Raw genomic sequence first — 16,805 nt, 5'->3', positions numbered from 1 at the left:
GGTAAAGGAAATCAGGAAGTGGGGAGAGAGTCCAAAGATCTCCTCGTCACCTATGCAAGAATCAAAATAGAAAGGGACATGGTGAGGGAATCCGAAAACTACCTCCTCTTTTTTCCTGGACTAAAAGTAATTGAATGATGGTAAAGGAAATCAGGAAGTGGTCCAAAGATCTCCTCGTCACCTATGCAAGAATCAAAATAGAAAGGGACATGGTGAGGGAATCCGAAAACTACCTCCTCTTTTTTCCTGGACTAAAAGTAATTGAATGATGGTAAAGGAAATCAGGAAGTGGGGAGAGAGTCTAAAGATCTCCCCCTCACCTATGCAAGAGTCAAAATGGAAAGGGACATGGTGAGGGAATCCAAAAACTGCCTCCTCTTGTGGCCAAGAGTCAAAATGGAAAGGGACATGGTGAGGGAATCCAAAAACTACCTCCTCTTCTGGCCAAGACTAAAATAAGTCATGATGTACCTTTTTGAAAGATAATAATAAAGTTAAGACATGTGAATTTATTAAGACATATGAATGTCTAGATGAGTCTAGGGTGCATCTGTTCAATTCCCGTGTTTACCCTCATTTGCTCCTCTTTGCATCCAGTTCCCTAGTGCTTAAAGTGAAACTGAACTTGAATGACCAACCAAAATTTGAATTGCTTCAAAAGGCACCCGTACGCCTATCCATTTCCCTATGACTTAGAAACTGTGGAGGGCAGAAATAATGAGGGCGGCAATTGGAGATATGTACTTGTTAATCATGGAGGAGACAATTGGAGATATCTACTTGTTAATGATGGAGGAGGCAATTGGGCATATCTCTGAATAATTATTTCTGTATATGCAACAACTAAACCGAGAGTAATTCTCGTATTAGGATGGGTACACACCAATGTACAGCCAAAGTCGGTATCTGCTGAAATTCTTTGTCGGTTAATCCAATGACAGGTGTGAGTGCATGCAAAGCCTGAACACGTTTCCTCCCGGCCACCCTCCACGCTTTAGGCTGAACGCTACCGCCTGGAATACCCAAGACAATATCTTCACACAATGACATCTTCAATGAATTGATTGAATTCAATTTCTTGCCATTTTCACTGGAAATTTCGTGTAACAGCGGGTAATCATGGCTTCTTCCAGACTAACTCGTATTTCTGTGGGGTGCCTGAAGAATGCTACATTTACACAAGCGCGTGCAGGAATCCTCGGCCCCGTCTCCCAGGGTATGCCTTTAGCTTTACATCAGTAGGCCATTTCATTTCCAATTGTTGTTTTTTCCTCTGTGGTTCATTGTACTGGAGATATTAGAGATGAATACTAGTTATATCTATATATCTATAGAAACGTGCTCTGGTTAGGTGAGGCGATTATCTTTTATGGAGAAATGGTTACTAGTTACCCTGCTATGCCACAAACGCGCCGCGTTTATTAGAAATGGCTACTAGTTACCATGCCATGCCACAAGCCTCTCATCTCAATCTTAGTGAGATTTGACTAGAACCCGGGTAGGAGGCATCTCAATATTAGTGAGACTAGAAGCCGGGTAGAAAGGATAATGGCTACTCCTCTTGACACCTCCCTTCCCCTTGTTGCTACTATCAAATATGTTAATTATTTTGCCATCAATTTTTTTTAGCAGAGCCAATTATTTTGCCATCAAAATTATTTTCTTTTCGCAGATCCAAGGCTTTTCAAGCGCGAATATGACGCAGGAGATCTTCGGTCCAGTACGTTTGCTCGAATAATAGTAGATCCTGAATTCGATAACGAGCCGGAGTTCAGAAACTCTGGTGGGATGCCGCTACCTGAACCTGCAACAACAGATGAACAGGTGATAATCTTATGTTGCACAGCACCAAGTGAGCATCGTAGTAATAAAACTCGAAATTCAAACCTCAATTTTTTTCTTTTTTAGGTTTTTTTTCTAACTCTGGTACAAATTTCAATGTTTATTTACTATTGAGTAATATTGTTGGGCTTTGGTGGTGTCATATTCTGTGTGTTTACAGGTGTTGGAAGTCGTGGCAGAGACCATTCCTGAGAAGCCTCAGGAGGCGGCTTCAGAAACAGTATCAGAAACATTGGAAGTATAAGTCTGTTCTTTTATAATTAGCATAGCATACATCGGAGTAAGATAATGATGTTCTCAGAGTTGATATAAACCTAGAATTCTGATTTTTTCTTTCAAAGATCGGATCCTTTCAAAGTTAAGCAAAACCCAACCCCCTGGAACACTTGCATCACGGAATTCAAATCAAAACATTCAAAGATCGGATCTTTCAAAGTTAAACAAAACCCAACCCCTGGAACACTTGCATCACGGAATTCAAATCAAAAGTGAAGAGAGTAAAAAATGAAAAAGAATGCAACTTATTTGTTTTTAATTGATGGCTGGAATCCCATTATCCCATTTAGTAATGGGAATTGGATTTTTTTTAAGAAAGGCATGTCACAACCATCATCCCATTTAGTAATGGGAATTTGAAATTTTAAAAAGGCATGTCACTGAATTTGAAATTTTAAAAAGGCATGTCACTAAGGGATTTCTTTCTAAGAAAGGTATGGGAAAAAGGAGTAATGCCACTTAAGATATTTTTGTTTTTCCAAAACGAATGTTACTTATTTTACTTATCATTTCAATTATCTCATTTAGTAATGATATTTTTCATTTCAATTATCCCATGTACTAAGGGGGTATTTTTCATTTCAATTATCCCATTTAATGAGTACTTTTTGGCATTTTTAAATGGGTATTTTAACGAGTACTTTTTTGCATTTTTGAATGGATATTTTAAGTTCGATTATTTTACTTATCCTTTCATTAATAATGGTATTTTTCACTTATCCTTTCAATTATTTCGTTTAGTAATAGTATTCTTCACTTCAATTATCCCATTAGAAAATCCTTATTCTTTTTAACCTATTAAAACTAAATTAAACAAAATGAAACATGAAACACAATGAAACAAAATAATAAATATATTCACATAAGCATATTATGTTCATTGACATGGTAATCAATTAACTATCCTTATATAGATTCACATCGCAATCAATTCATCCTTATGTATTCACACTTCAATCAATAAATATTGTAATAACGATCAATCAACCAAGGATATTCACATAGTATATTTAAAAAGAGCATGAAACCCAATGAAACAAATTAATAAATATGTTCACATGGCAATTAATTAACTAACTATCATTATGATTATGCATATTCACATTAATGAAACAAAGTAATAAATATGTTCACATGGCAATTAATTAACTAACTATCATTATGATTATGCATATTCACATTGCAATCAAATAACTATCAATATCATTTTGTAGTAGTACCAATATGAGTAGTAATACCACACATAATCAGCATCACTATCATGATGCTTAATGGGAAATATGTGCTTATATGAGTAGTTCATGAATCCATTCTTGGTTTTGTCATCACTATCATGATGCTTAATGGGAAATATGTGCTTATATGAGTAGTTCATGAATCCATTGTTGGTTTTGTTGCAGGATGCAGCAAAGGAGTTGGCACTTCAATCAATAAATATTGTAATAACGATCAATCAACCAAGGATATTCCCATAGTATATTTTAAAAAAGCATGAAACCCAATGAAACAAAGCTAATAAATATATTCACATGGCAATTAATTAGCTAACTATCATTATGATTATGCATATTCACATTGCAATCAAATAACTATCAATATCATTTCATAGTAGTACCAATATGAGTAGTAATACCACACATAATCAGCATCACCATTATGATGCTTAATGGGAAATATGTGCTTATATGAGTAGTTCATGAATCCATTCTTGGTTTTGTTGCAGCATGCAGCAAAGGATAGTTCATGAATCCATTCTTGGTTTTGTTGCAGGATGCAGCAAAGGAGTTGGCAAGGGATAAGCCTTTTACTTCGGCAGACGAGCGACCGAAGATAGAGTAAAGCACGAAGGCCCGAGGGGCACGGAAGGAGGAATACGACAGACCATGCAAGATGCAATCAACTTAAATATGCAGTCATATGAGCAGTCCTTAAAAATTTACAGTTTGTTATATATCCCATCGTTCTGTGTAGCATCGTGTCTGCAAGTATTGAATCCAGGGGAGAGTCTTGGACTTGTATGTAGCATATATTGTAAGTATGGGGCAGTTTAGGAGATTATTTATTTCAAATATGGTAATGAAAGTGGGTAAAGGCACTTTAGGATTTGCTCTTTGAAGTTTACATGCCGAAAATTTAATACATGGAAGTTAAGGCAGCTTAGGGTTTACTCTTGACGAATATATAATACAAATCTTACGTAAGAATGAAAGGAGAATTTCGATTGATATATTCTCCGGGGAATAGGATGTTATATCGCATATTTCTTGCAAATATTTAATTGAGGACTGCAAGTTTTTAACGTTTCTCTTGTTTCATTATGCAAACTTATACATGGGTCACATTGGGCAGCGAGTATCTTGTGATGTTTCTCTCATTAGGGTAACATTGTAAATCGTTTATATTTTCTTGGAGTCCATTTGACGCACCATCTAACAATTAACAATCAAAGATGTGGGAGACATGGTAATTGACTTTTCACTTTTGATAGAGAAGGCAAATTTTCCCATAGCACCGACAATAAAAAAGATTGACTATAATATTCCTACTTTGACTTTGTGTAGGAACTACGAAGGACCTAAGGATGAAGGCATCAAGGATTTCTGGAGAGATTGACCACTACTCTAAGCGATAGAGCTTGATTTGAGATTGACCACTACTCTAAGCGATAGAGCTTGATTTATCTTAGTAGTATCCTTAGAGGTTGATTTATCTTAGCATCCAAATATGTTTCTTTATGAATAAAAATTAACTTTAGCCGGAAAGAAAAGATTAAAGGGATCAAATAAAAATGAAAAGATTAAATAAAAATTAACTTTTTTTTAAAGGATCAAATAAAAATGAAAAGATTAAAGAGATTAAATAAAAATTAACTCTTCACTAGAAAGAAAAGATTTAATCTATCTATACATAAAGAATAAAAAAGAAAACAATAAAAAAGAAAACAATAAAAAGAAAACAATGAAAAGATTTAATCTATCTATACATAAAGAATTAAAAAGAAAACAATGAGGATAATAAAAAGAAAACAATGAGGATAAAACATAGACCACTGGTCTTTAAGTGATAGATGAACATAGACCACTACTCTTAAGTGATAGATGTTGATTTATGTTAGCATCTAAAATATTTTTTTTTATACATAAAGAATAAAAATTAACTTTTCACGGGAAAGAAAAGAGAAAAGAAAACAATAAAAAGAAAACAATTGAGGATAAAACATAGACCACTACTCTAGTGATAGAGGTAAAGAAAACAATAAAAAGAAAATGATTGAGGTAAAGAAAACAATAAAAAGAAAACAATTGAGGATAAAACATAGACCACTACTCTTAAGTGATAGAGGTTGATTTATCTTAGCATCTAAAATAAATTTTTTTATACATAAAGAATAAAAATTAACTTTTCACGGGAAAGAAAAGAGAAAAGATCAAAAGGATTAAAGAAATATGTTTTCTTTATACCTAAAGAATAAAACACCATTGCTGAATTGTGAAGAAGTACAAATGTCAAAACACCATTGCTGTTGAATTGTGAAGAAGTACAAATGCCAACATACCATTGCTGTTGAATTGTGAAGAAGTACAAATGCCAACATACAAAGGTAATGTTTATATTTTTTTTTTATACATAAAGAATAAAAATTAATAAAACACCATTGCTGAATTGTGAAGAAGTACAAATGTCAAAACACCATTGCTGTTGAATTGTGAAGAAGTACAAATGCCAACATACAAAGGTAATGTTTATATTTTTTTTATACATAAAGAATAAAAATAAAAACACCATTGCTGAATTATGAAGAAGTACAAATGTCAAAACACCATTGATGTGAAGAAGTACAAATGCCACATACAAAGGTAATGTTTATATTTTTTTTTATACATAAAGAATAAAAATTAACTTTTCACGGGAAAGAAAAGAGAAAAGATCAAAAAGATTAAAGAAATATGTTTTCTTTATACCTAAAGAATAAAACACCATTGCTGAATTGTGAAGAAGTACAAATGCCAAAACACCATTGCTGCTGAATTGTGAAGAAGTACAAATGCCAACATACATGTTGGACACCTAATCCTTAATGGGTTAGTGTGGAAGCCAAATAGACCAAAGCAGTCCAAGAGACCTTGGGAAGTGAAACCCAATGGTCACAACAGTGTACTATAAATGTATATCAGTTGTTAATAAAAATTGTATTGCATGTTTTATCTTTCATATCTCTCTCACTGCCCATGTGTGTTTAACATGGTATCACAGCCATGATGTGTGGCCTGTGTAGTTTTCTTCCTCATGGTTTAGCAACTGGTCTGAGCTGGCTTGAATAGTGTTGGCCTAGTCTTCATTACCTGACCATTTATTTTAGCTGAGCACATCATATCTACAACTAGGCATTGTATTCCTACCTGCGGCTTATCAAAGTCTGCGCACTGGTATAACAGTGCTGCGATTTACCATTATTCCCTGACAAAACTGTGAATTTAGACTGTTGGGCTTTCGTATACGCCACTGGCCTCCATATGCTGCCCTCTTCACGCTGCTGGTCTCATAGACATTTTAGATTCTCTTGTAACTCCTATTTTCTGCCCATATTGCAGCACTAACACCTCCCTGACCCGGTAGCAGTGTTCTCTGCGTTTTTCTAAACGTTGTATACACGTTGGATCTGTAATCTGACATTGGATTTACGTTTGGAAGGTGAAATGGTTGTCAAATTATGAACGACTTTGAAGCGTTATCTGACCTTTTCTTCCATCCTTGTAATGAAGATACCTGCGTTCTCAATAAGTATGTTGTGTACCTTTACAAGCGCGAACCCGTGGAATTTAAATCCATTGTGCGCAGGCAGCTGAAATTTCCTACGCGGAAAACTTATTATTCGGATTCGGAATCTCTTTCTTCGTCAGCTTCTTCCTCACACTCTGCAAATTAAAATCGTTAATTGACTCGCAAAAGTCTATGGGCTCGGGTTGGTTCCTTTCCACGTTCTTGGGGATCTGCAAATGGTGTCACCGAAGATTTGTGGTGTGGGTAACCAGTGGCCGGTTTTAATAATTTTGGCTCCTGTTGTTGAGTTTATAGATTGTCCTTTATATATATTGTGTAAAACGTCTAATAGGTGAAACGCTTATGTAAGGACAATGGTTAATTGCTTTGATAGGATGTTGGGTCACGTAAGGACAATCCCTCGTTTCATTCCCACTGCGATTTTGTTGGACGTTGTCGAAGATATTGTTGAATGAGTCATCATGTGTATTAAGATAGTACTCTTGGTGCTCTTCTTTCACATATATATATACTTGTGTTGCGATACGTTTGGTATCGGAGATTCAGGAGTAGGGAAGTCCAATCTGCTCTCCAGATTCACGCGCAATGAATTCTGCCTCGAGTCCAAATCTATAATAGGCATGGAGTTCGCAACTCGCACAGTGCTGGTTGAAGGGAAGACGATAAAAGCACAAATCTGGGATACTGCTGGCCAGGAGCAATACAGAGCAATTACAAGTGCCTATTATTGTGGTGTTGTTGGGGCTTTGCTCGTTTATGATATTACTAAGCCTACAACTTTTGAGAATGTTGGAAGATGGTTGAAGGAGCTTAGAGACCATGCAGATTCCAACATAGTGATTATGCTAGTAGGTAACAAATCTGATCTAAAGCATCTACGAGGCGTATCAACAGAAGACGCTCAGAGTTTTGCTGAGAAAGAGGGTCTGTCATTTTTAGAGACATCAGCGCTTGAAGCTACTAATGTTGAGAGGGCTTTTCAAACAATTCTTGCGGAGATACACAGGATAATCAGCAAGAAGGCCCTTGCCTCAGAGGAGGCTGCAGGAGCTGGCATCAGAGAAGGGAAAACTATTCTTGTCTCAGAGCCTGACTCGAATACAAAGAAGGCTTGTTGCTCATATCAAGATTATATAATGCCTGAAAATATGATATTAGAGCCCAATCTCATCTTTGTATTTTGTTGCTGCAAGCTATTATTTGTTTGAGGAGCAATGAACATGACACCTACATATTTATTTAAGGACGGTCAAAATATTTGTTATTTATACGGGAACAGAGGTAACAATTTGCAGAGTCCACCTATATTAACAATAAAGTTTGAATCTACCATAGCGCATTGAATTTTATGTGGGGCATTGGATATCGAAGTCTTTTTAATGATTTTTGGTGGCATTTCTCATCTTATATTGAAGACAAAGTGACCGAAAGCTTTTAATATCATTGCCACAAGAGGAATTTGTTTTCTGGTATGTGCAAGTCATGTGTCATATCAACTGTTGGTGATTAATTGGTAGTCATATCAGTGGTTGGTGAATTTATGTTGTGAAACCCTTGTAAATTGCAATATTGAATTGGTTTATATATGCGCATTGGTCATTTTAGTGTGACTCCATATACTATGCGTTGGTTGTTTTGGGCTATATCTGGCATTTGTATTTTGAAGACAGAGTATTATATGACTACTCGGCATATGCGTGTGTCTGAATAGTTCTGGAAGATCATCATTTTCACACCACAGCAAGCAATTTGTAGTTTCTGAGATTATGTACAACTCTTTCTCTAGCGATCTGTAATCCCACAATTGCAGCTGCTCCACATGCTATCATCAATAGTTACAAGAATGTATTAGCAGTCGCTATTGAATTTGATTACTCTTTTCCACTGGCCGAGAAAGTGAAGGAGTATTTGAAAGATCCAATTCAATTTAAAGTTGCTGCTTGTTCAATTTACTTGTTCCTATTGTGTAGTTTGGGCATAAATTTATGTGCAACAAACAAATTTGTTTTTCTCAACAGATTCTAATGAGAAGGTTTCTTTAATTGTTGGGGTGATATCAGCATTATATGCACCAGATTGTCTGCTATTTGTTGCAAGCATTGTGATTATTTAGGGTACATTTTCACTCCAAAACAAGTTTCTAGTGGTGCATTTCTATTGAGAAAAAAATGGCTACAATTACTGAAGTATTAGAGTTCATGAAAACTCTTATACAATCCACTGTTGATGACACATTACAAATCAGCAAAGGCTCTCTCTCAAAAATTCAGACATGTCTACAAAATGCACAGTAAAATATTGAGTTTTTGCAGCTGGAAACAAAACTACAGCAGGAAGAATTACAGCAGTGGAGTCATCATTCTGAATCTGTTTCTGTTCAGAAGATTGAAACAGACTCCCATAAACATCGAGACGATAATGTTACAGTTCATTCAAATAAAGCAGCAATTGTACATGCAGATGCAGAAACTCAGTCTGCACTTCCCAAGCCCATCATCAGACCTTGGGAACAGCTTGTCCACAACAAGCACAGAACTGGTCTTGGATATGACAAGGACTTGTCCTTTCATATTCCAGACTATGCCAAGCCCATTCAGTTTCAGAGTGCTAGATTCATTCATGACAGTTCACCTGCTCCTTATGACAGTTCAGCGTCAGCTGTTCCAGATTCTTCCTCTCTTCCATAGCAACAAGAATAACAACAGATTGTTAAATGCCAACACTGTGACCAAGTTGGCCATTTGAAAGATCACTGTTTTGATCTTCATCCATGTAAGCATTGTCATAAAACTAGTCATTCTTCACACAGATGCTTCTAAAACAAACGTCGCGCAAGAACAAAGATTCATCTTGGATGGATCGCTTCTTGGCAATGGGCATCAACAGCCAAGAAGATATTCCACACACATGTCAGAACTTGTTCCAGAGTATTGAACAGTCTTGCAGTTGAGTTTCCTCCATCATCTCACCTTGTATCTGACAGGGGGGGAAATGATGGTCATCTACAAGCTTCAAAGCCACATCAAGCAAGCCTGAGCCACAACCTGCCACACCAATTTCAGAGTTGTAGCCAGAAAGAAAGATGCCCATGAACATGCCTTCAGTTGGCAATCTGGAACACTTCCTCTAGCAGAAGACTTCAGCTTCTTGCCAGTTTCGGAAGAATTCCAGGAACAAAATTGGGGACACTTCCTCTAGCAGAAGACTCCAGCTTCTTGCCAGCTTTGGAAGAGTTCCAGGAATTGCATTAAGCATTCCAGAGTTGTTGGTTATCCTTAAACCATCACAGGTTGAGACTTCCCTTTTCAGGTTGAAGTTTTACCTTTTATGCGGGGTGAGACCTCCCTTTTATGGTTGAAGGTTTCCCTCTTTAAAACAATAGGATCACTTCCTCTAGCAGAAAACTTCAGTTTCTTGCCAGTTTTGGAAGAGTTCCGGGAACTGCACTAAGCGTTCCAGTGTTGGTGGTCATCCTTAAACCACCGCCCTTTTTACCAACATTTCATAGAGCACATTCAGCCTAGTGCTGCCATGCATTTTTTGCACACTTTATATTACAGCTCTCTTCTTGGACTCATACATAACCCTTCGGATTAAGGGGGGGAATGTTGGACACCTAATCCTTAATGGGTTAGTGTGGAAGCCGAATAGACCAAAGCAGTCCAAGAGACCTTGGGAAGTGAAACCCAACGGTCACAACAGTGTACTATAAATGTATATCAGTTGTTAATAAAAATTGTATTGCATGTTTTATCTTTCATATCTCTCTCGCTGCCCATGTGTGTTTAACGATACAAAGGTAATGTTTATTTTTTTTATATACATAAAGAATAAAAATTAACTTTTCACGGGAAAGAAAAGAGAAAAGATCAAAAAGATTAAAGAAATATGTTTTCTTTATACCTAAAGAATAAAACACCATTGCTGAATTGTGAAGAAGTACAAATGCCAAAACACCATTGCTGCTGAATTGTGAAGAAGTACAAATGCCAAGATACAAAGGTAATGTTTATATCTTTTTTTTATACATAAAGAATAAAAATTAACTTTTCACGGGAAAGAAAAGAGAAAAGATCAAAAGGATTAAAGAAATATGTTTTCTTTATCCATAAAGAATAAAACACCATCGCTGAATTGTGAAGAAGTACAAATGCCAAAACACTATTGCTGCTGAATTGTGAAGAAGTACAAATGCCAACATACAAAGGTAATGTTTTTTTAAGGTAATGTTTTTTTAAATTACAGAACATTATATGTAATAGTAAAGATTCACTTTTCCATTGAACCATTCCATTATTATAGAAGATTTGTTTTTTAATCATCTTATTATTGTATGTCGTACGTAATAGTAATGGTGATGCTCTATGAAATAGTGAAGATTCACTTTTCCATTAAACCATTCCATTATTATATGTTTTATATACTATTCCATTATTATATATAAAACATATTATATATAAAATTATTTTATATTATATATAAAATTATTTTATATTATATATAAAATTATATGTTTTATATAATAGTGAAGATTCATTATGTAATATTGAAGATTTACTTTTTCATGGTTCATAGTAATGGTGATGCTCTATGAAATAGTGAAGATTCACTTTTCCATTAAACCATTCCATTATTATATGTTTTATATACTATTCCATTATTATATATAAAACATATTATATATAAAATTATTTTATATTATATATAAAATTATATGTTTTATATAATAGTGAAGATTTATTTTTCCATTGAACCATTCCATTATTATATATTTTATATATAATAGTGAAGATTCATTATGTAATATTGAAGATTTACTTTTTCAATGAACCATGTTTTATATAATAGTGAAGATTCATTTTTCTATTGAATAGTTTTTTTATTATATTATTATATGTTGTATGTAATAGTGAAGATTCACTTTTCCATTGAGTCATTTCATTATTATTTTGAATCTCCAACCAATCAATTTAAAAACGTTAGTTTACTTCCACAGAGGTAGCCTCAAATTACACTATAGAGAAATCAAATCAGCTACAAAGTTTGTACCATTCCTAATGCCCAACTTACATTTTATAACCACATTCTGAGGTAATAGAATGAAAACATCACAGCCACAATTCTCCCTTTGACAGACACCATCAAAGAAACCCCATGCATTTCCATCAAATAACATCAACTCCCTTATCATTCTTGTCTTCATCAAAGAAACCCCATGCATTTCCGTCAAATAACATCAACTCCCTTATCATTCTTGTCTTCTTTGATTCCAAGGGATTGAGCTCTTCCAAAAAACAACTCTATAATTATGTGTATTTAAAATTAAGCATATAACATGATTCAAAAAGAGATATTTGTTTCTCCCTAACCAAATTCCCTACATGAAGAAAATCTAGAGAAATTTAAAAGAAGAAAAAACAAATCTCTGAACCCAAAGCCATAGAATTTCTTCAACAAAGTTCCCAAACCACCGACTCTTATTTTCAGGGTTGACAAAACATTTTTCAAAAACAAAGTTACAAAAAGGGAAAGAAAAAAACAAATGGTCAGTGGATTCATTATTATGACAACATAAAATGTAAGGCCTTCCTATATTTTTTTTGCTAAAACATCCCAAGTGAGAATTTTCTTTTCAAGGAGAAACAATAAAAAAAAGATGACATTTTAACGGTCCTTATCCTACCAAACTAAATTAAACTACCATTTTGATTCACACGTCATTTTTTTCCAAATCAAAGAACTATATCACTTTCCTTATTTTTAGACCAAGAAAGCCTATCCTCTTCAAAAATTTTCTAGATATGTAGACAGTCTGCTTACCATTACACTCAATCTATGGATCTCATCCAATTAATATATTCCTACCATTACCCATTTCTACATGATCCATTTTTCCCTAACATGTATCCCTTAAATTACATTTATGTAAATAGTTGACTCTCCTCTAGTCAATTTTGACTATAGTCTTTGTTGACTTTTTAGTGCTAAGAGGATAAACAAAAATTTCTACTACTGATAATTACTTCTAAGGATATTTTTACACTTTCCATATCATCATTAAGAAATTAAATTTTAGAAAATTCAACACTGAATGCAATAGAATAGTAGAGATCACAATAGAAACCAATTTTTTTTTACCTGAGAAACCTAATCTTGGGAGAAAACACAACAATATCTTCTAGGAGAAAGTATTATTCAATTCAACAAATGTAACAATTTGATTTTTTACTCAAACTTGGTCAATCAGACTACATAAACTAGCTAGGTCAAAACTAGTCCAAATTTCCAACAAAATCATTCAAACTGTTGCCCAAAGAACTCGGTCAACTCTGCCCAACCTCATTCAAACACTTCCTAGAAATCTCAGTCAAGCCTGATGTTAGCTCTACCTCAAAAAAATTGGTCAAATCTATAGTCAAATTAGTGAGAAATGAGTTTGTTCAACACTCAAAATTTCAATCAAATATGCAATCAAAATGGATTAGAATGGTGCTTGTCAATGATGGTCAAAATATCAGAAAGCTCAGTCAAACTTTAGACTTCTTCTCTTTCTTCCTTCACACATGTGAGAAAAATATATGTTTTTGATGTGAAATATGAAATAGACTTCTTCTCCTTCTTCCTTTGCACATGTGAGAAAAGTATATGTTTTTGATGTGAAATATAAATTGATGCCCAGGAGGGAGGTCAAATGACGTATTTATAGTGGTCGGGTCATGTGTATTTTGACCAAGGGTCAAACCCATTCAACTGGTGGGGCCGACATGACTATTTTGAGCCTACATGAATTAAAAAAAAAATGTATTTTTCATTTGAATATTGATTGTAGTTATAACATCAACAATCCCTCTCAATGAGGGAGCCATTCTCAAACACTCCAAGCTTGTCCCTGAAGTATGTAAACTTCACCCTCACCAGAGGCTCAGTGAGAATGTCAACAACTTGCTCATTTGTAGAAATGTATTGGAGCTTCATTACTCCCTTTTGTACCATATCTCAGACGAAATGGTACTTGACCTCGATGTGCTTCGACTTGTCATGGAAAACTAGATTTTTTCACAACTTCAAATAGCTTTTATTATCACAGTGTATCATGGTCGATTCTTGCACATAATCAACCAATCCTACAAGTAGCTTATGAAGCCATGTTGCTTCACAACTCGCAAAACTAGCTACAATATAGTTGACCTATGTAATGTTGAGTGTGACATATGTCTACTTCCTTCTCATCCAAGAGATCATAACATAACCCAAATTGAAATGGCATCTTGATGTTCTCATCTTGTCTTCGACACTCCTTGCCCAATCCGAATTTGGGAATCCCTAGAGTTGTACTCCATTATTTGAGACATATCTCAAACCATAATTGATTCTACCATGTAGATATCTCAACATATCCTTTGCCATAATCCATTTTGCATGTATTGGTTTCACTACGAACTAGCTCATTGTGTTCACTACAAAGCAAATATTAGGTTTGGTATTAACCAAATGCATTAATAAACCAATCAATCATGGATAAATAGAACGATCTAATGAATCTGAATTAGTTTCTCTCAATTTCTTTAAATTTATCACCATGGGAGTAGACATGGACTTGTATTCCATCATCCAAAATATAGGAGTGAGATGAAGAAAGAGAGAAGGAGAGAGGGAGGGAGATAAAGACAGATATGAAGGGGGTAGAGAGAGATACAAATATAAAGAGAGTGAGGGATAATTAGTGAGTGAGGGAAACATAGAAAGAAGGAGAGAGGGAGGGGGATAGAGATAGAGATGAAGGCAGGGGGGAAGGGAAGAAGAGAGAGATAAACACACACACACACACATAATGTATGTGTGTACAAATAGAGAGATATTTGAGGAGAGAAAGTGTAACATCCCCTAGTCACCCAATTGTGGCAATGCCACTGCCACTCATAGTGGTACCATAATAATAAATGATACATATACATACATAATAAAATAACATGCAATAAAAACTGTAAAACATAAATCATGCGCACGTGTAAAACAATTTTTAGGTGCTTATTTGTTAAAATTTGTCGATTGGATGTAGACCTTAGACACACCACCCAACCATATATTTCATTTCTCCATCTCTCTCAACAATATATCACCCTCGAGTGGGGGCCATGTCTCCACAATGGAAACAACTACCTAAGTTGGGTATATATCCAATATCAAATATTAATATTGCCAAGGTACCAAACCCCAGAAACCTCCAACCAACAAGATCACAACAAGCCCCTTCTCTATGCTCGTAGTTCCTCAAATTGTGCCATTACATCAAGGGTGTCCAATTTGGGCTGGCTAGGGATGTATTAGAGCCTCATGGCCTCCAAGAGTTCTTGTTTCCCTCAGGGATCTCCAGGTACCCTTTAATCCCTCACACAAGGAAACATGTACCTTATCAATAGATATCCAACTAGATGGGAAAACCACGCTTTTATAGTTATGGTGCCCCTTATTTTTTATTAAAAAAATATAGCTTAATATAAACTCAACCTATATTTACTTTCGTGGTGTCCTAGCACCCTTATTTTCTTTTCATCCCTTGGCCTACAATTGTGGTATTTTTTTTAATAGATGTGTTATTTACTTATTACATATTCTAGACTCACTGGCTCCCTTGTTACTTGTTACATCTTGTGAAAATTCCACGATGACCCATTTGAAGTAAAAAAACCCTAGGATCCAAAGCTCTTATACCAAATGTTATGTATCCAGATCAAAATAACATAGAAACATAAGAAAATATAGTTCAATGACCAGATGATAATCCACTTTGAGGGGGAAGCTCCCTTTACATCACATAAATGGACAATTCTTGGATGATTCAAATGAAAAAACCTTCTTGGTATATATTGGAGTCTAAAGAGTCAAAAATATAATTAGGGCCTACATAAAAATAATAATGTAAGGGCACAATAATAACAATAGTGGGCTTCTATGAGGCACAACAATAACAATATGGGGGTAAACTAGTATTATAGGGACCTAACATGCCCCTCTTCTTCAAAAAATTTGTGTCTTCAACACTTGAGTAGTTATGGATGCTCCTATATAAAATATTCATCCTCCCATGTGGAATCTTCAACAAGTAAGTTCTTCCACTTAATAAGATATTCTGAAATCGATCAATTATGTAGTTGTCAGATTCTTGTTTCTATGATTTCTTTAGGCTTCAATATGATTTTTCCTTCCTCGTCAAGTTCTAGAAATATAGTTTAATCTAGGATCTTGTCACCGATAACCTTCTTTAGGAATGAAACATGAAATACTAGGTGTACTTGCAAAGATGCAGACAACACCAATTTGTATGACATAACACCAATATTTTGTAACACCTTATAAGGGCCATAGTACTTGGGTGATAATTTATTATCCTTATTATCTTTCTCGAGGGACATTTTTTTGTATGGTTGTAGTCATAAAAATACCCAATCACCCACATCAAAACTTCTTTATTGAGATGCTAATATTCCTATTGCTTCATTCAATTTTGTGCCAGAGTCAGGTTATCATTTAATAGTTGGAGAACTTGTTGTTGATGCTTGATGTGAACTTCCACTACTTGAACCTTAGATTTCTCTCTTAAAGACAATGTGATGGGCGATGGATGATTTCCATAAAATGCCATAAATGCGATCATTTTTGTTGTAGTCTAGAAGGAAGTGTTATACCACCATTCCACTAGAGGCATCCAATTAACCCATTGTGTTTTTTTATCATATACAAAGCAAAAGAGATATCATTCGAAACATTTCTTCATTATCTCATTTTTTCCATCAGATTGAGGATGACAAGATGAGCTAATTGATTACTAAGACATGAAAATAATTATATCCAAAAAATTCTAGTGAAAATGGGATCTTTGTCACTTACAATAATCTTTGGGTTTC

General features: G+C 34.9%; 1 protein-coding gene and 1 pseudogene across 1 annotated transcript; both read left to right on the top strand.

The window, feature by feature from the left end:
• Window positions 1-1,026: 1,026 nt before the first annotated feature.
• On the top strand, window positions 1,027-4,106 carry LOC149200534 (uncharacterized). The gene is made up of 4 exons (XM_089402763.1): window positions 1,027-1,216; window positions 1,673-1,824; window positions 2,003-2,080; window positions 3,889-4,106. The coding sequence occupies exons 1-4, from the start codon at window positions 1,120-1,122 to the stop codon at window positions 3,955-3,957; spliced, it is 396 nt and encodes a 131-aa protein (XP_089258889.1). The 5' UTR covers window positions 1,027-1,119; the 3' UTR covers window positions 3,958-4,106.
• A 3,333-nt stretch (window positions 4,107-7,439) lies between these two features.
• On the top strand, window positions 7,440-8,108 carry LOC149200533 (ras-related protein RABA2a pseudogene; annotated as a pseudogene).
• Window positions 8,109-16,805: the final 8,697 nt, after the last annotated feature.

Source organism: Pinus tabuliformis, chromosome 2_1, assembly GCF_031772625.1.
Source record: "Pinus tabuliformis cultivar Carrire ecotype Pingquan chromosome 2_1, CPIR1, whole genome shotgun sequence".
In the NCBI taxonomy this organism is placed as follows: Eukaryota; Viridiplantae; Streptophyta; class Pinopsida; order Pinales; family Pinaceae; genus Pinus; species Pinus tabuliformis.
Note: the sequence above shows the minus strand (reverse complement) of the source record. Positions and strands in the feature narration are given on the sequence as shown.

Bases quoted from the DNA above. Each gene is read 5' to 3' on its own strand.
- LOC149200534 (XM_089402763.1), top strand. From the start codon at position 1,120: ATGGCTTCTTCCAGACTAACTCGTATTTCTGTGGGGTGCCTGAAGAAT. The intron at 1,825-2,002 runs GTGATAATCTTA...GTGTGTTTACAG, and splicing joins CTGCAACAACAGATGAACAG to GTGTTGGAAGTCGTGGCAGA. The intron at 2,081-3,888 runs GTATAAGTCTGT...GTTTTGTTGCAG, and splicing joins CAGTATCAGAAACATTGGAA to GATGCAGCAAAGGAGTTGGC.